Genomic DNA, 18,900 nt, shown 5'->3' with positions numbered 1-18,900 from the left:
ATGGTTATTTGAGAGCCGCTGTCGGGGGACCCGGGGATCTGCGTCCTGGGTTGTCCCTCGGGTGGGTGCCCCGTGAGGGGACCGGGGGGTGGGAGGTGGCGGGGAGGGGTGTGGGGTCGTTGTGGGTAGGTGAGGGAGGGCACGCTGCCGTCTCCTTGTGTTTAAGCAGGAGCTTGTTGGTTTATGGTTAGATTTTTTACGTGACTCGGTGGGAACCGGAGTCTCAGGGTGAATTTTTTAGTGTTTGGCAGGAGGGTCGGGGGGGATGTCACTCTGTGCTGGAAGAGGGGGAGAAAGATAATTTACCTTACATTTTTTTTTCGGTGGAACAGCCACAAGGGATTTCCCAAAGTGTCTGTCTCAAAATTTCACAAGGCTTTCCCAAAGGGCCTGTCTCAAAGTTTGACTCATAAACCCATTTCTTACCATGGTCTCTACAGAAACCTGATCTAAAGAGGAGAGATAAATTGCATACCTGTGCGATTAGACCGTTGGTTTCCTCAGAACAAAAGCCCCCTTACCCATTTTTCTCCATCCCGTCCTCTTGCAGGTATATCTTGTCAATAACAAACGAGGACGAGATCCGTGAGTACGTCGTTGACCTCATTCAGGGGACCGACGGGAAGAAGAGTTGGTTTGTAGAAGAACTGCTGGCCAGGTGGCGGAAATCCTCCCAGCTGCCGTCCGAACCTTTGCCAGCATATCGGAAAAAGGATGGTGAGTGGTACGAGGAGGAAGGAACTGAAGTCTCAAATAAGGTTGTCTCAGTTATTCTGTTTATAAACAATTACATGCCACAAATGCACGTGACTGGTCCTATTTCTGTTCTTCGTGACAGTGTAAAGCCCATTTTCATTCACCAAGTGAGAGTTCAGGGACATCTTTCTCTTGCTGGTAGTTACCCAGCCTTTCTTTGTGCTTACGCACGCTTCCAGAGACTTCGGAAGTGCCTCGGGCTGGAGACCAAGCGAAAAAGGGTAAACGCAAAGGGAGGAACAAGCAGGAGACGCCTTTGTACGCTGAGCCAAGTGCACATGTGGAGGAAGTAAAAACCCCCCTGGACCTGGCCAAGGTGAGTGTGTCCGGTACGCGAGGACAGGCTGTGTGTCACTGGGTGCTGAGGACACACTTTGAACCTGGGTCGTGGGGAAAGGTAATATCAAACACTCCAACAAAAGATGTGATTGGAAAATGGAAATAAGCTTTCAGAAATACGAATCCTTCGTTATCAAAGTTATGACGCAGGGGATTAGGTACCTGATTAAGTGTGTTTGTGTTTCCCAGCTACATCACTGGGTCTAATAAATGCTTGCCTCCCCCTGCAAACCTTGTCTTGTCTTACACGCAGCACAGCTTCTGTGAGATATATGTTTGTGTGTCTTTGTTCACTCACAGACAGCATGCAGCGTGGCAGCCGCAGGCTATAACCTGGGCAAATGCTTTGGCAGCCGTTGGGATAAGCAGGGGTCCCACTCGCTACAACTGTCAGCGAGTTGTACGGTCGCCCAGTTGCAATGAGAGGGGCGGCTGTTCCCGTGCATCGACTGTTCAAAGCTGACTGCGGATTTGGACAGGGGGTGCTCGTACCCTGCGTGTGTGTCCAGGAGTCTCACTGCTGTGGGGCAAATAATATGAGGATGGGGAGAAAAATTGTGTATGTTTGTGTCTATAACTGAGAGTAAAATAATCACCAGGTAGCGACTATGTCAAAATGGATTTTACTCCCCCCAAAGAAGCCTGCATGAGAGAGTGGACAGTGGAAGTAGGTGCTGTAATTAGTAATGAAAGGTATTTCATTAAAGCAGAGGTGTGAAGGTTGAGAAATTAAGGAAGCCGCCAAGTGGGTAGAACATTCCTTCTTGCTGTATTTAAAACTTCCCAGTCACGCTGAATAAAGCTTTAATTGGCAACTGAAATATTTCAGGCTGCTTCAGAGAGGAAGCCTTGAGCGCTAGATAGAGGAATCCGAGAGCTGTAGCTAGTTCCTTTCCACTGAGCAGCAGCTCTGGTTTGGCCCTTTCCCTCTCGGGTTCAGCTCCACTCCTGCACCTCTAGTGTTGAGACTGAGATGTTCAATTTTGTGGAGACATATTTTTTGCAGTATTCATAAACAGTCTGAGCTGCAATGAAAGAAACTGCAAAATAAGAGCATAGAAACGCTAAAAACCAGGAAATCCTGCTATTTTCAAGCAGCACAAGGCCACGCAGCAGGCAGTAGTTGCCTTTCTCTGTGATAGTTAACTAACTTTTTGCAGCAGACTTGCTTTCCATTCAGCAGAACCATTTCCCACAGTCAGCACATCAAATATGGCGATCTTTGCTGTTAAATGTCATTGTAATTGCCTAGGCTTAGTTTCTGGATTTTATTTCTGGTGTAGTGGGTTTTGACTCAGAGCTGCTTGTTGGGAACCCAAGCTCCTTCCTTAGGTACGGATCCAGCTGTACAGCTGCGGTCCCAGGTTGCATCAAATACAGCAGATGCTCTGTTGCTGTCTGAAGTGTGAGTGTGCTCCGCAGCAATAAGCGTGTGGATGCGCAGTGCACTTGACTTGCATCGTTAGACTTGCAGTGGAGTCCTTCATGCTATAAATCGAGCGCGTTGCACTTCTCAAAATTAAATTCCATGATTTATCCGGGTGCGACTCTGACTAAGCAACACCGAAATCCTGAAAGTCAGGGTCGCACCTGGATAAATGGTGGAACTTAAAGTTACGTTTTTCAGTTGAGGTTTTTGTAGCAGGGAAGCTGCAAATACTTAAAAAATTTGTAAAAGTGTTTGTTTGAAAGATAAAAAACCCATGTTTTTTGAACTGGGGGTTAAAAATGGACAGTGGTGTTCCATTTCCTTGTAGTTCTCTTCTAAACTAATTAAAAAGAAAACTGAGAAAGCTCTGCCAAAGTTTGCTTTATCTGGTTGTTTTTTTTTTTTTCCCTAACAGTAGTGTTTGGATCTGGCAGTGTCAGTAAAGCCAGTTGGGCGGAACTGGGGGGACTGGAAATGCTGCGCCCACTTGTCACTAAAGCAGTAGCCTGCTGCTATTGAGAGCAGAGGTGGTAAAAAGAGTCAAGAGAAGAGGTGTCCTAATGCCACAGCATGGCACCGTCACTGAGAAAAGCAGCGTGGGAGGATGTAGGACGTAGAAGCGGCGCTAGCTGAGGTGTGGGTCAGGGAGCAGGAGCGATCCTCTAGCATGCAGCAGGCAGAGAAAGCGAGTTGTATTCTGTAGTGAAGGAAAACAGGCTTTCTGGGAAAGGGTTTCCGAGAAATCCTCTTTTCTATTGTTGAGAGAGACTGCGGAGAGGAGAGGCAAAGAAAAGCTGCGCTTGAGCTGCAAGACGATTTTCAAGTGTGTCACAGATACGACAACTAAAGGCCAGAGTGTGCATTTATTTTGGAGTGCTGCTTGCTGAACTAGATAAGGGTAATAAGTCCTAGTCTTTCTTAGTCACGGCTAGCATGCAATTCACATTTGAAACCAGTCTCATCTAGTGTTATGAGATAGGTTTGTGCCTGGAGTGTGTTGTGCTTACTTTTCAAAGCATCTGTTTTTGAGTATTGCCAGAGAAATGGTAGCAATTGGCTTTGTTCTGTTCCCCTGGAATGATTTCTGTGCTTGTAATTAATTCCTGCAATTAACTTCTCAACAGTTCACTTCTCGGCCGGTACCTGCTGGAGGTGTCGGGTGGGAGGAGGAACCCTTTGTTTCTTTGATCAAGGTGTAAGGTCTGAGGGAGAAAGCAGAGAATTCCGCTATTAGGTTATTAATCCAGCCATCATCTAAAATATCTTGCTTTGTTTCTGATGAGGGTTTCTCTACTTCGGCCTGACCCAAAGCTTAGTCCCTGACCCAAAGCCTGACCCAATGCAGTCCCTGATTGAAACTCAGAGAGGTGAATCACAGAATCACTGATGCCAAGTCATGAAATGAGGGGAAGAATTTACATTACAGCTAAATACTTGAACATGCAGCGCATGGAAAACCTCTGCTCAGGTGGCTGTGCCGGGTGGAAAACGTAAAAAATGCTGGGTGGTGAACTGGCTGTGAATGAAGAGGTCCTGCTGCCACCAACAGCTCTGTTTCTGGGGATAGGCACACACAGGACTTCCTAGTTACAAACAGGGCATTGCCATAATCTAAATAGCCCTTGAAAATAAATCTGGGGTAGCTTAGCTGCTGTTTGAAGCTGTTAAACGCCCGTGAGTTGATATTGCAGGTCCGGAGGACTGACAGCACGCCTGCCATCTCGACCCAAGCAGTTTTAGCTTTCAGAGGCAGCAAACATCAAGTGGATGAGCAACATCCTTATGTCTTTGCTTTGTTTAGATTCCTTGGTCCTTTTCTGGCAGGCCTAAGCTTGTCTTTCTGTTGAATCTGGGGTCTGGTCCAAGTTTCATTCCGGTTAGGCAGAATAACACTTGTCTGAGTCTCCCCAGCCTATTCAAGGGTCAGTGCTTTCTCTTTGCTGCTGGTGTTGCACTGTGAATACAGTTTGTTTATTTTTTCGCTTCGCAGGCACAAGAGAACAGCAGTGGAGTCAGCAGCAGTAGCAATTCCTCTAAGAAGAAGCCCAAATATGTCAGCCTGTACACCAAGGAGGGGCAAGACAAGCTGGCCGTCCTGATCCCTGGGCGTCACACCTGCGAGTGCCTGGGCCAGAAGCACAAGCTCATCAACAACTGCTTGGTTTGCGGGCGCATTGTCTGCGAGCAGGAGGGCTCTGGACCCTGCTTGTTCTGTGGTGCTCTGGTTAGTAACGGGGTGGTTTTTATTTGCTGTGCTTGAACGTGGTGTAGTTTTCTCAGGGCTTTGAAATGGCCTGGGGCTGAATTAGCCTCTCAGATCAAAGTTCCCCTAGCAAAGTTCTCCAAGCTCTAAAGCTGGGCAGGAAAGAACCTGTACTATCTCCTTCTAGGGGAAGGAGAACTGCTGTGGCTTTAAGTCACTTCGTGTTTCTTTTATGATGTGCCGCATCAGAGAGTGGAGAGGTTTCCCTCATAATTTACATCACTTTAGAGCTTGCCTGATTTATGACAGTCTCCTGTGGCTGTCCTGTGCGTCACGCTAGTGTCCAAAATGTGTGCAAGGCTTCAGCCCCATCCTGGGCACAGCCCTGGTAGCCTTGTAAGGGGCAGGAGACATGGCCAGGGCCAGTGTGCTGACTTTTCTTCAACACTTGTGCAGTGTGCATCATTTGGGATACCTGTTACACCCTGTGTTTGGTTGAAAGGGCACCTTTTGGAGAAAGGGGGCGAGTTAATGACTGCAGATTAAGTAAAGTTAACTTCAGGAGAGAGGAAAATATTGGTTGGATGAAGAAAATGTTTTAAATCAGATGGGTTGCTATCTTTAAAGACCTGTTTAACTCCAAGTGGCCAACCAGGAGAGAGGACCTCTGTGTTAAGCATTGTTCATCTGCTCGGGGAGGTTCTGAGTGCATTTCTCATCCTTTGAGATCACCTAGCAGTGTGCCCACCCACAGAACCGAGAAAGACCAAGCTGTACATTTCTCATGGATTGCTTTTAGTGAAGAACGAACTTTCAGGATTCTCCCCATGTAAATAACATCAAAGGGAAGGAGGTGTGGACTATCTTGGCCATTTTAAACAGCTTACCCTGAGCTGTTGTCCATGGCTCTGAAGCTGGAGGCATGTGATGTCCTTCCTAAGTCTTAATTTTCTTTTTTTTTTTCTTTAGGTGTGCACTAAAGAAGAGCAGGACATTCTTCAACGGGACTCAAACAAGAGCCAGAAGTTGCTGAAGAAGCTCATGGCAGGTCAGTAGCAATTACATACCTGTAATATAATGAATCCTATCAGTTATGCAACAGCAGGAGCCCTCCTCTGCCTCACTGTGCTACGGTTGCCTTGATGTGTAGGAATGAGAGTGTGTGTGTCCTGGTGTGTAAATTGTCTAGATCCATTCATCCGAATTATAAAGAATTGTTGGCACAGTCTAAAGGTAATTCTTTCTTGGGAGCTGGCACTTGAATTTTTCTCTGGGATGTAAATTGCCAGGACAGTTTGCGAACTCTGTTTGCTTCAGACTTTACTGAGCCACTTGCCCCCGTTGCTGCACGGTGTTTGTGGTGGGCATTAAAAGATGGCTGGAAAGCCGGCTCCTTGTATCCTCGCAGCAAGTACTCGGCAGCATTTGTGGACTTCAACAGAGGTGATAACTGCGAGTGTCAAATGGCAGCGTATAATGTCCTTACTCAGAAGCCCCAAGGCTGCTCGTTAGGCATTCCTGAATCAATCACATGAACTGGATCGTTGGAGCAGTCCTTGAAAATTAGGATAAGTCTCATGTGGAATGTGTGCTGTGGAAGATGAAGTGCTGCTATCTGATTTGCTGGATCTGGAGAGGTGGTGGTTAATATTTTCTAATGAGTCTTCTTGTCTAACACTTATCTTGGGAGCTAAAAATAGGAACAGAGCCAAGGAAAGCAAGAGGAAATAATACCCAGTCTCCCAGTGAAGACCTGTGCATTATGGGGATGTTTGAGTGTAGCTGAAATATAGCCAAGGTCACAGTGTTCTTGGTTGAAAAATACACTTTGCTGAGGAACTGGGGAAATATTTACTCTGGGTCTCGGTGTCAACTTCTCTTTAGAGCTGCTGAGATGGCAGGAGGTTCTGTAAGTCCTTGAGAATAACACCTGATCACAGAGTTGGTCTGTTGATAATCTTCCCGTAGAGATCCTGATGTATTTCAGGATCCCCTTTTCTTACCCATTTTATCGGTTTTCCCTTCTGCCCCTGCCAGGTCTTGCTTTGTGCGTTATCTGTGTAGGTGAAAGCTGAAACATGGATAGCTATTTGTCTCGGGAGTGAAAAAATGTGGATCAGTGACGACAGGGAAATACAGGCTTTTTAGTTTCCCTGAAATAAAGGTGTTAGCCTGCATGATGTCTTCTGTGAAATACATTGGTTTGGCCCATTGTGGGTTTGATGCAAACCTTTTTTTTTCCCCACCTTTTGTTTGTTTGTTTGGGTTTTGGGCCCTTGCCAGAAATGGTAAGAAAGAAGAGATCGTTGCTGGGAATAGATTTCTCCATCTCTAACAATAGCTGGTCTGAAAAACCTGCTGAGGTATGTTGAGGGAGGATTTCATTTGCGAGAGGCTCATACAGCAGCAGACAGAAGGCTTGCTCTGTGCGTAACTGGCAATTGTCAGTGATCTGTTGTGACCGAGAGTCTCTTTGTGGAGGTGAAAACACTTAGGAGAGAATTTGGCTTTTAGGAGGGGACTCAAGGCCTGCTGTTGGTGATGGGCGGAATTTGGACTGCCCAAATTGTTAGGGGAGGGTGAAGGAGAATCAAAGACCAAGACCTTGTCTCTAAACACTACCTAGATGTTGTCACTGCGGTATTTAAATGCTTCCTCCTATTTGGAGGAAGGAGTCTGTGAAAGGGGTTAGGGGGAAAATCGGGCCTTGAAGCGGGTTTGGAAAGGTGCTGATCTTCGTGCAACGTTCTTCTTTTAGATCCTTGAATGGCATTTGTTGTAGGGGGCATTTCTGCAGCCAGCCCCACCAAGGCTGGGCTTTAGACAACCAGCCCGTCCCTGACTACTGAGCTGTGCTTTATTTTCTATCTCAGGTGCTGAAAGTTCAGGGAATTTGGATGCCATAAGCAAGGACTTACTGCCTCGACAGGAAGCTAGACTCAAAGCAGGCCTGGAGATGGCTGTGAAACACAAAGACAAGTTGTTGGAATTTGACAGGACGAGGTAAGATACTAGCTGTGAGACTATTGTGAAATAACATAAATTGTCTGGCAGGCTGAGCTGCCTTTAACAGAAAAGTTAGCGAGTTCCTTCTAAAACCTGGGCTGTAGCTACAGACACCTTAACGTTGGTGTTTGGTGGAACAAGAGTGAACCCCTCGAATGGGTCCTGTTTGAATGTCCTCGCTTTGTGTCCCTGACAGTCTCTCTCTCTGGAGAGGACAGAAGGGAGTCGGTAGGAAGGCAGGTTTGGGGCAGGCAGTGCTGTGTCACTGTCCCGCTGTCCTCATCTTCTACCATTACGGTTGTTTCTCACCAGCGTGCGTCGAACCCAGGTCATCGATGATGAATCAGATTACTTTGCCACGGACTCCAACCAGTGGCTTTCCAAGCAGGAAAGGGAGGCCCTCCAGAAGAGAGAGCAGGAACTGCGGGAGCTGCGTCACGCCTCTCGGCTTGCCAAAAAAATCACCATCGACTTCGCTGGCAGGCAGATTCTGGAGGAAGACAATAGCATGGCTGAATACCACAGCAAGTGAGTGAGAACTGGCAGCGCGAAGGCATGCCCAAGAGCAGGGAGGTGAAAATCGTTACGGATGGTGGTCTGGCTGAATCTAGAAGAGCGAGTGTGAGGAAGGCTGAGCAAGCCATTCCCTTGAAGGGCACTTCCGACACTAGGATGCAGTTTTGCGTTCTTTTCTTCCTTGAGGGTCTTTTTGGCTTGCAACATATCATCTCTTTCAGCGCAGCTCTGCTGAGACCCCCCTCCAAAGCCCAACTGTGCGAGGCTTACACGGGGTTTCAGTAGCTGGCACATCTGTTAAAGATAAAGCTGCCCTGGAAAGAGATGTTGCAGAAGGCCTATCTCAACAGAACCAATTCATCTCAAAGTCAAACCAGGCTGAGTTTCTGCGGTAGATAGGAGTGACTGTTCAAATTAGAAATCAGACCTAGCAAGGAAATCGTTTAGCTAGGGGAGGTGGTAAAAAAATGCTTTGGGTCAGGAATGTTTGTGTGGGGAGAAGGGAGACGTTGCCAGGGGGAAGCAGGGAATTTTCATGCCTCTTGTTTGTGCTTGCAGACTGGATGAAACCATCGAAGCCATTAATTGTGGCACGCTGAGCAAGCCAGCTGGGAGCCCAGAAGCAAAGACGACTCTGAGTTCTGGTGTTTTAGTGAATCCTCGTCTTCTTCAGCCTGCTCCTTTGGTCAGCACGGGTTGAATGACTTATACCAGAGTAATAACTAACTTTGGGAGAGCTGAGCTTAAGAATTGTGAATTCTAGCATGTTTGTGGTACCTCTTTCCTCCCCTGTGTCTGGGAGATCCTCATTAGCCATCTGAGTTGGGGACAGAAAAGGTTTACTAATGCCCTGCTCTGTTCCCTGCTCTTGGGAGGTTTGGTTTATCTGAGTTTTCTGAGTTTTAGTTTCCTACCTCCTCTTCAGGAACTTGAAAGAATTTCTGAGAGTCAGCCTAAGGTTGTGTCCTTTTTCAGCTCCGTTTATGAAGCCTTTTCTGCCAGATTTCCGGTTTCCAAAGGGCATGATCTCTACCCTAATTCCACTTTAATTGGGGTGTTCCTGGTGTATGCTAAGCATTTGGAGGTTCAACGATTCCCAGTTTTGAGTGTTGATGGCTGTGAATATGCTTTGAAAATTGTATCTTCCTGTGAATGCTTTGAAACACCAGCAGGTAGATTTATTCTTTAAATCCATAGTTTAGCTGTGATGCTTAGAAAGGAAAAGCCACACAGAGCGGAGCATGACCTTGCTTTTCCTCCTGCCAAACTATCGCATGGAAGCGCAGCGAGCTTGCAAGGAAGGAGGAGTGATCCCTATAAAAGTAATACCTTTGTCCTTAAATGAAGGAAAACTCAGATAGGATTTGCACTTGATGTACGTTTTTCCTAGAGAGGTGCTAACCTTTTTCTTGTTTCTTTTGAACACACTGAAGTGGGTGGACCAAACTGGTTTGCTCCCACACCGGAAAGCCATCCATTCCATGGATGCTGGAAATGAGTCTGGCTCGGAGCGGAACAGGTTGCGGATTCAGGATCGAGAGTTGCAGGAGATCTCGGATGATGGTTGGTGCCTCAGCATGCACCAGCCTTGGGCTTCCTTGCTCATAAGAGGAATCAAAAGGTAAAGGGGTGGCCTGAACTGTGTTGTATCCTGACCAGCTCTTCCTTCGTAGGTGAGCTGGGAAGTTGTGTTCCTCAGAGGACCTCTGTGGACTTGCTTGCTTTGTACAGTGCCTGATACCTACCGACAGCTCCAGGTTTGGAAGCCATGCTTCCTCGTCCGCTGTACTGATGGTTTGAGAAGCCTGATGAATTGGTTTCTCATGGGAGTAGCTAACCTGGAAGGTACAAGTTTCTTCACAGTGTGTAAGTTTAGAGAGAGGCTGAGATTTCTGCACTATAGTTGGGGCGTACCTTTCTGGAATTTGGAAGGTAAATAAGCTGAAAATATGAAATATGTTCTTCTGGTCTTTTTGTCCATCATAGAGAAGCCAAAAGGGGCACAAGGCTTTGTTTGAGAAAAAAAAAAACCACACGCACACACCCCTTGCCACCACCTTCTCCCTCTGGGCTAGGAATCAGTTTACAAAGAGAAGCACCTTCAGCACAGCATCCCTGACTTGTTAATTCACCTTTCCTACCACTAATACAGAACAAAGAATCTTCCTTAGCCTTCTTTTTCCTTCACAGAATTTTTCATTTTAGAGAGCAAAGCTTTTTCACTTCCCAAGGTAAAGATGCTGTAAATCTTAATGTGCCCGGCTTCTGCATCCAGGTGATCTGGGGATGCTGTCAGCCGCTCCGATACAGCTGCAGCATTGATGCCTAGTGCCTATGCTGGGATCCCCGAGAGCTGCAGCTAACAACTTCATACAGATGCATGGTCTGTTATTACTCCCTAGATTGCATGCTTACTGTGTGTAACTTCTTGAGCTTGTAAGGGAATGGTATGAGCAGATCGTCCTACGCACGTCCGACATACTGCTGTACTTGCAGGGGATTGATGTCCTTTTTTGCTGTTGCTCTAAAGCAGTGAGGACGTGCTCTGCTTGTGGCATAATTTCTTGCCCATCTCAGCTTTTCTCTGTAGTGCTGACATGTTGTTTGAGTTTAAATAGTCAGGGCAAAGCTTAACAGCAGGAATTGTGTAGCGAAACATTCAACTGAAAAATCTGTCCGTGTGGGTGATTTCTGCTGAAATTTAAGTCCTAAATTCTCCTTTGTTCTCTAGGGTGGAGGGCAGGACCTGGTACACATCTCATAGAGGGCGGTTATGGATTGCAGCTACTGCTAAAAGACCTTCCCCTCAGGAAATCTCTGAACTGGAGACCACCTACAGAATGCTGCTCCGGAAAGGTGAACTTCTCTCCTTGGATCTTTGTATTATTTGGTACATTGAGCCACGTAATGAGCAGTGTCAGAAAGCCCTCTCTGCTGAGCAGTTATTACTGCTTCACTTTTTAACCTTCTCTTCTTGAAATTCTCTTCATCCTTTCTGCATTTCGTCGGCCGAATGGGTATGGTGGCAGACTTTAACTCCATCCTTTAAAGGAGCTGGTCAAGTACTCCAAGCACAAACACCGGCGAATTGCACCTGACTTCTGTGATAGCTTTTGATAGCAAAGGGCTTCATTTTATTCTTGGCTCAAGCAACAAGCTATTGAGTGTGTGCTCGCATGCGTGAAGTGGCTTGTGCTTCAGTCAGTTTACAGTGATGTTAAAGGCTTTTCATGTATTGTGACCTTGCAGAAATCAGGATTGAAAAGCTGCAGGTTCTCAGGAAGATGTTATTCTCTCACGTGGGTAGGAGGATGCTGGTGGCTGCGCTGCACGCCTCTTTGTGCGGTGTTTCTGCACGTCATCCAGCTTAAATGTCACACAGCAGGATTGCCTGCTCCCTCATCAGAGCCAGGAGCTCTTCCTGCACTGTATGTTCCTCTGTCTGAAGCTAAGCAGGGAAAGGTGTATATATAATTAAATCTCCCAGCCTTAGTCCTGTCATGGTGAAGATCCTGAGCTGGAAAAAGAACGACGGGGTGTTAAAATCGCTGTATGTTTTCTTGTTCCTCAAAAAGTAGAAGTGCACGGAGGAGAGGGAAGGGCACCTGGGGGTTAGGAGACCCCAGCTATGTGTGTGGGGATGTGGGCCCCTTTAAGAGATATTTCTTTTGATGCAGATGTGGAATTTCCAAGCGATTATCCCTCAGGGTGCCTCCTAGGCTGTGTGGACATGACTGACTGTTTATCGCAAGAGCAATTTAATGAGCAGGTGAGTACAGCAAATAAACATTTACGAGCTTGTGATAGCCAGCAAACTTTTAAAGTAGTGTAACTCACCTCCATGACGTGCTCTAGTGAAGACGTTGAATGGAGATTTTAGACTGCGATGGGCGAAGACATGACTGCCACGCAGTCTTGTTTGGCTAGAAAGAGAATGTACTGAGAAAATGCATTTCAGCAATGGTGGAAGGGAGCGGTGGACTAATACAGACTAAATCCATCGTCAGCCTCTCTGGCAGTGAGGTAGTTTGGTTGAAACTAGTTTCTCACATACTCTGAAACTCCTTTTCGATAAGGACTCACGCCTGTTTAATTAAACCAACACTAGCTTGAGAGACCATACTGCATGGGCTCGTGAGAGCTGTTGCTTCCCTTGCTGCAATGGACAGATGTGCACCAGGATGCTGTGGCTGTGCTGGACTGTGGAAGACTGGAATCTGCAATGCATTAATGTTGTATTTCTGGTTTTCATCCTCGTTTGGCAAACTTGGGAGCTTACATCTTACCTCGATGTGACTTCTAAAGCGCTGATTATTTCTCTTGAATCTTCATGGTGTCCTAATAGGAAGAATTGCTCCAAGTTTTGCCCAGCCAGGCAGCAATTTTTTGCTACCTCTGGGTATAACTACGCTGATCTTCCCATCTCAGGGAGGACTCTGGATTAGGAGGGGTCAATTACCTATTTGGCTGCTTTTGGAGTGCAGCAAACAACTCCGTGAGCACAGCCGGCGGAGACTTTGCAGTTATTGGAGTGATTTGTGTGGCAGAGGATGTGAAGGGCCTGGAAACTCAAGACAGCCTGGAAGCGTGGAAAACTCTGCAGCAATGGTGGTGATGTGCCATGGGACCTTGTCCCTGGCCCTGTGGTACCAGCGCGATCAACTACTCTGGTATAAGAAAGGGTAGCTTGACCCAAGCAGAGGCATCTAGGTCTGTAGCTGCTGGAACTGCCTGGTGCTTATTCCTGGAGCTGGAGGTCACCGTGGCCTCACTGGTGAGAGTTGTGCTCTGGTTGGGGCACCGAGTCACCAGGAGAAGGAGCTGTGGGAGGAGGTGAGCGCCCTCCCACCAGGGAGGGTGGACAGGAGAGCTGCAGGGTCTTCATGGCGACCGTGCAGGGAGGACATCCAGAGCCCCTAGATACAGGGAAGAAGGGACAGCTGGAGATTACAGTGGATTAAGACTCCCAAGAGAGGTTTGAGTGGCCTTTTGCTGAATGAGGCAGGTCATTTGGTGACCAGGGATGCAGATAAGGTTGAGGTACGGAGGCCGCCTTCACCTCAGGCTTCCCCAACAAGATCTCCCAGAGATCTCGTGCCTAGAGGCAGGGTTCAAGGAGGAGAGGGACTACCTGTAGCGAAGGGAGATTGAATCAGGAGTCTTTTGAGAAATCTCAACCCATACAAGTCCATGGGTGCTGATGGTGTGCATCCAAATGTGCTGAGAGTGTTGGCAGGTGTCTTTGTGAGGCCACTCTTACCTTGGAACAGTTATGGAGATCAGGAGAGGACCCTGATAACTGTAGAAAGATGACTACTACATCCATCTTTAAAAAGGGAAGGAAGGATGATCCTGGACACTTCAGGCCAGTCAGCTTCCCTTTGGTCTCTGGGAAATCCATAGAGCAATTCCTTTTGGAAGCCAGTTTTGGGCACATGGAGGAGAAGTACATTGGGAATAGCCCATGTGGGTTTACCTAGGGGTAAAATCATGCTTGCTTAACCTGATTGCCTTCTATGATCCAATAGTTAGAGTGGTGAATATCTTTTACTTTGTATTTAGCAAGGCTTTTAGCCTGGTCTCCTACAGCATGCACATATCCAAGATGCATCATTATAGTGTGGGTGGGTGGACTTCTAGGGCTGACAACTGGCTGGGTCATCGGCCTTCAAAGCGCAGTGGTGGTTGCCTCGTAATCTCTTTGGAGGCTGGTCACAGGTGGTGCTCCTCAGGGCTTTTTCCTCAAACTTCTCCTGTTTAATACATTTAGCAGTGACCTGGAGGGGGAGATGGAGTGCCCCATAATGAGTGTTTGAATGCTGCTCTTGGGGAGAGCAGTAGGCATGCTCAGCAGCAGGGCTGCCATTCAGAGGAACCTCGACAGGCTGGAGGAAGGTGCTGGCACAGTATTCCTGAAGGCCCAGTGCCAAACCCTGCACCTGGAGTGGACTAACCCCCTGCATCGGTGCTGGGGAGCGGCTCTGCTGAAGAGGCACTGGGGATTTTGGCAGCCAGCGAGCTGAACAGGAGCCCTGGCAGCATGATGGCCCAGTGTGGCCAGTAGAAGTGATTATTCCTCTTTGCTCAGCATTGGTTAAACCACATCTGGAATACTGTGGTCACAAAAAAGATATTGATGAACTGGAGTGAGTCCAGTGGAGGCCACCAAGATGGTTGGGGGCTGGAGCACGTGCCCTGTGAAGAGAGGCAGGGGAAGAAGAGAGACCTTCCACTTCCTGCAAGGAGATTATAGAGCGACAGAGCCAGGCTCTTTGCTGATGTACACGGCAGGAGGATGAGAGACAAGGGTCATAAATTGAAAGGGGAGGGTTCAATGTGACTTAAGAAAAAAAAAATCCCCATGAGGACAGCCAAGCACTGGAGCAGGCGTTGCCCAGAGGGGTTGTGCAGTCACCACCCGCGAAGATTTTCAGGACCTGACAGGACAAAGCTGTGAGCAACCTCGCCTGAATTTGGTGTCAACCTTGCTTTGATTGGGAAGTTGGACTAGAGACCTCCTGAGGTCTGACTCTGTGATGCTGTGACTGACTTCATGCCCAAAATCTGGAGCAGCGGCTCTCCTCGGGGTGTGTTTTATTAACTTACAAAGCCTGCGCTTAGTACCAAGCAAAGCACGGCTGTTCTCGATACCGTTTCATGTCTAGTCACTCCACTGGCCCTTGTAGAAGTCAGGTTTGGTCTGATGGGAATCACCAGACCATGTAGGGCTTGATAGTGAACCAAGACCGTCTTGTGAGACGGAATACATGGATTCCTTGGGACGGAGGAGGAGGACACACCAGGCTGATGAGCACCTTCTTGCCATGAAGAATTGGAGAGGCATCAGCAGCTGGGGGCTGTTTCTCATGAAGTGCTCTTCTGGCTTTCCCAAACCCTGTGAGGTTTTTTTAGCAGAGAGATGCTTGGAAACTAGAGATGAAGTGAGTATTTCTGATGAGGTTGTGTCTCCTCTTAGTCGCGGGTGGAATGGGGAGAGGTTGGAATACGAGCAGCAGAGGGAGCTTCGGGACTGGAATATGACGAAATCTGCAGGAGTGTTTGGTCTTGTATGGGAGCAAGCCTTGGGAGAGAGAAGAGGAAAGGACACTGGGGCCAGTGTAGTGGGTTTTTTTTCCCTGTAGCATCCACTGATTTACAGTTTGGTTTTAAATGGAGAATCTCATCCTTCTTCTTGGTGGAAAAATATGTCTTGGTCTCTCACAAGTACTTTTCTCTCCCTAACAATTCCCCCTCTTCCTTTGTGGATATGTTCTTCAGGCATTGGTAAAATGGCTGTGACAGCTTCTTACAATCTGGAAATTGAGCTGTAGGTAACTAGCTTTTAATCTTCCCATAGAGGAGCCTCACAATTAGCTGTGTTCTCTATAAATTCCTCCCAGTTTGCTGGCACCGCTTGGCCGCAGAGACACTGGAGGAAGAGTAGTGTATTCCAGTAGCACTGTTATCAGACCTATAGGTGAGAGATTTATGTCTCTTCTCAATGCCATAATGCCGTGGCACTTCCTGGTTTATATCTCACTGGCTTTTTGCTGCTCCCATATGGCAAACTATTTATAATTCCCAATTTGTTGCCTTTTTACAGTGGTTTTGTCCACTTTTTTCCCAGGCTCACTTAATGCAGTGTTCATTTCCCTCACTTGTAAGATTGAATTCAGAGATCTGAGCATCCTTCTGCAGCTGATTTATGAGGAAATGTATGTTTTTGTGGACTATCATGAGCAGCAAGTGCATCTGAAGGAAGCTGAGATTAATTTAATTGCAAATGCTAGCAAGATGAAAAAGCATGCAGCTCCAGCTCAGAAATCCAAGTTGGATCTCGCTGGGAGTCGGAAATTCCTGTTGCTCACGCTGATGATTCAGCCCAGGTTCATCAGCAACCAGCACCAAAGCCACTTGTCAGCAGTGCAATCCAGTCATTTCTTGGTGTACAAAGACTCCTCCTTGCTTCAGGGGGAGAGGGAGAGGAAGATGATGTGTTTTTGCCACTTACGGCACGCAAAAAACATTGAATATTTTCTAAAGATCTGCAGTATATTAGCAAGTAAGGTAGTCTGATCCAGGAGCAGAGACCTCTCGGAGATTAAGCCACCGCTCTTTGCAGGCACTGTGCTTTGACTCACACCTCTCCTCTTCACCAACTTATATTTGAAGCTCCTGCATTTTCTGGAAGAAATCATTTCACAAGTGCAGGGCAAACCACATTTGCAGATTATACCCGCCACCCGAAGATTAAATAGTTCCCTGTCTTGCTCATTGTCTTTTGATGGTGGCCCTGCCTTTTTCAGCAGCCGTGGAAGTTTGTTTTGACTCTTGTGACCATTCGTTCCCATAGGCAAGGGAGACTCTTCCTGGCCTGTCCCTCCTGCGACTTTTCTATTATTTCTCAGTCCTTTTGATGCTGTCACCCACTCCCTATTTAGTACCATCTGCAGATTTAGTTTCCTTGCTGTTTGCATCACCTCTCAGGTTGCTAATGAAGATGTTAGTGGCACCCTGCTGGTATTTTTCTATCATTATCCTCATTTAATATATTTTTTTTACACTTGTTCTCAAAAAACAAAATCAAGCAATGATGCCCTGTTTCGCTGGATGCTGCACCAGCAGACTCAGACCCAGTCCCTGCCCCAAGAGCTTGCATTATTATTAGGGACCGGTTATTTATCTGCATTATTACCGGACATGTAAGTCTGGCCTTGCATAACCCCTTCAGCTCTGCCCTACGTACAGTATTTGAAGACTGATTGACGTTGTTGAAGTGGTTTGCAGATCTGCAGGGCCACGTGAGAAGTGATGACAGAACAGGATCTTGCATCCAGTAGCTGGCAGGGAGCAGAGGAAGAGCAGATAAAAGATGTCCTTGTGATTAAAATCAGCATCACGTCAGATGACATTGCTCTAATCCCAGTTGTGCTACTAATTGCATGAACTAGTTAAATCCGTTCCTCTGGGTCTCTTTCCCACATGGAAAATAAAGCAGTGCTTCCCCGTCAGAGGTTGTATGTGCCTAATTTTACTGCTCAGAGCCGTGATCTTTGGATCGAAGCTGCTCCAGGAGCAGAAGTTTTTATCAAGTAGGAAAGTCCACCCCAGGTACCAAGTGTCACCTGCTTTGTTCGCAGGGGACTGGAGCAAAAGCTGCTTTCTGAATTCAGCCCTGCTGCTGAGGGCGGGTGGTTGCCTGGTGCCAGGAGATCCCTCTGCGTGGCTCTTAAATCTCAGTATTTCCAGCTGAGCTTTGCACATCTTACACCTCCTCGGAGCGCGTTCTGGGCTCGTTTCCTTCTTTTTGTGGCAGCCACCCAAAAAGCCTTGGTTGAGAGCAGAATGATCCCTTTGTTACGCTTTTCGGCGCTAAAGGTGACCTGGAAACTTTTTTTCCCCCCCATAGAGATCTGAGCGTTGACGACGGCTTTTCCTTGCTCCGGGGCTGATGTCACCGACACCTTGAGCAGAGCAAGGAGCTGCCTTTCTTTTCCTGCATGAGGTGTCGGTGACTTCAGCAGCGCTCGCTGGGGAAACATGGGAAGCTGCAGGCAGGGCTTGGCAAGAGTCTACAGCAGGCAGGGAACTATTTACATTTATGCCGTTTTAATGTGCTCTGAAGTCCATGTTCATTTTGCTAATGACTTTGATCCGAGAGACTATTACTTTAACTGGAAAAAGAACATTTCCGCTGCTGCTATTTTAGTAGTTGATAGGTGTGTTTGGACTTATTTTGAATACAGGCGTGCACACATGCTGATATCTAGATGTAGCTATTATCTCAGGTTGAAATATTGGGTAATTATGTTTGACGGGAGTAAAGTGTTTATTTTTCACTAGGTGAATTTTTCATTAGGTGATGAACTAGTGTTTATTTTTCATTAGGTGATCACTTAGTGTCCTAAATCTGCACAAGGGAACACATCTAAGCTATTTTTGTGCCACGAGATTGAAACTATCATTTAAATAGGCTCCATCTTTCCCTCTCAGGAAATTTGCGTTTAATCTCTTGCCCTCCTCTTCCCTCCCTGGTGAAAATAACAGCAAAAAAAATGAGACTTGGGCGCCAGGCATACAGGACTTGCTTTCAGTTCTCAAACAGGAGTGAAGAAGGAGGGTAGAAACTTTCTATATTTAGACTCCAGAAGGTGCCTGTTTAGATTATCTCCAAATAAAGGAGCAATAGCCCGCTGGTAATATTTTCATAAGAAAGAAGTTAATGAGAGGGAGAAACACAAACATATACGTTGACGTATACTTTGAAGAAGAGTATAAATACGTAGAGACTTTTTACGAGGACCTTCTCCCCAAAGTAAAGGTTTCCTAGCGCAGGCTCCGAGTGAGACAAATGCTCGTTTGTGCGATGCTGTGGCTGTCCTGGCACCTTCGCTCACCCCCCACCAACGGGATATTTGCCTTCTCGTTCCTGAGCCTTAGTTATTGCACCTCTACCAATGAGTGATTTTTAGCAGGGTTTTGAAGGCTAGATCAGGTATGCTTCCTTCTGCAGCAATCTAGGTGGCTGTTAATGATTGCAGCCGACGAAAGGCCTTTGAACTTTACAGGTCCCTGAATTCTCCTAAGCTGAATTTGTCTTTCACGTGTAGCCTGATGCCAGATCAAGAGGTATTAGGCATTGGTCTGGCTT

The 18,900-nt window shown here is 47.0% G+C and overlaps 1 protein-coding gene across 1 annotated transcript in view; it reads left to right on the top strand.

Annotated features, from left to right (window-relative positions):
- The window catches only part of TRIP4 (thyroid hormone receptor interactor 4), a 35,988-nt gene that overhangs the window by 1,710 nt on the left and 15,378 nt on the right, over nucleotides 1-18,900 (top strand). Inside the window, exons 2-11 of the mRNA XM_009276338.1 lie at nucleotides 551-717; nucleotides 936-1,072; nucleotides 4,515-4,748; nucleotides 5,697-5,775; nucleotides 7,601-7,730; nucleotides 8,046-8,261; nucleotides 8,808-8,934; nucleotides 9,683-9,870; nucleotides 10,981-11,105; nucleotides 11,927-12,018. Coding sequence (XP_009274613.1) covers nucleotides 551-717; nucleotides 936-1,072; nucleotides 4,515-4,748; nucleotides 5,697-5,775; nucleotides 7,601-7,730; nucleotides 8,046-8,261; nucleotides 8,808-8,934; nucleotides 9,683-9,870; nucleotides 10,981-11,105; nucleotides 11,927-12,018 — 1,495 coding nt within the window. The remainder of the gene's footprint in view (nucleotides 1-550; nucleotides 718-935; nucleotides 1,073-4,514; nucleotides 4,749-5,696; nucleotides 5,776-7,600; nucleotides 7,731-8,045; nucleotides 8,262-8,807; nucleotides 8,935-9,682; nucleotides 9,871-10,980; nucleotides 11,106-11,926; nucleotides 12,019-18,900) is intronic.

The sequence above is a fragment of the Aptenodytes forsteri genome, unplaced genomic scaffold (genome assembly GCF_000699145.1).
Source record: "Aptenodytes forsteri isolate BGI_AS27 unplaced genomic scaffold, ASM69914v1 Scaffold113, whole genome shotgun sequence".
NCBI lineage: Eukaryota > Metazoa > Chordata > Aves > Sphenisciformes > Spheniscidae > Aptenodytes > Aptenodytes forsteri.
Note: the sequence above shows the minus strand (reverse complement) of the source record. Positions and strands in the feature narration are given on the sequence as shown.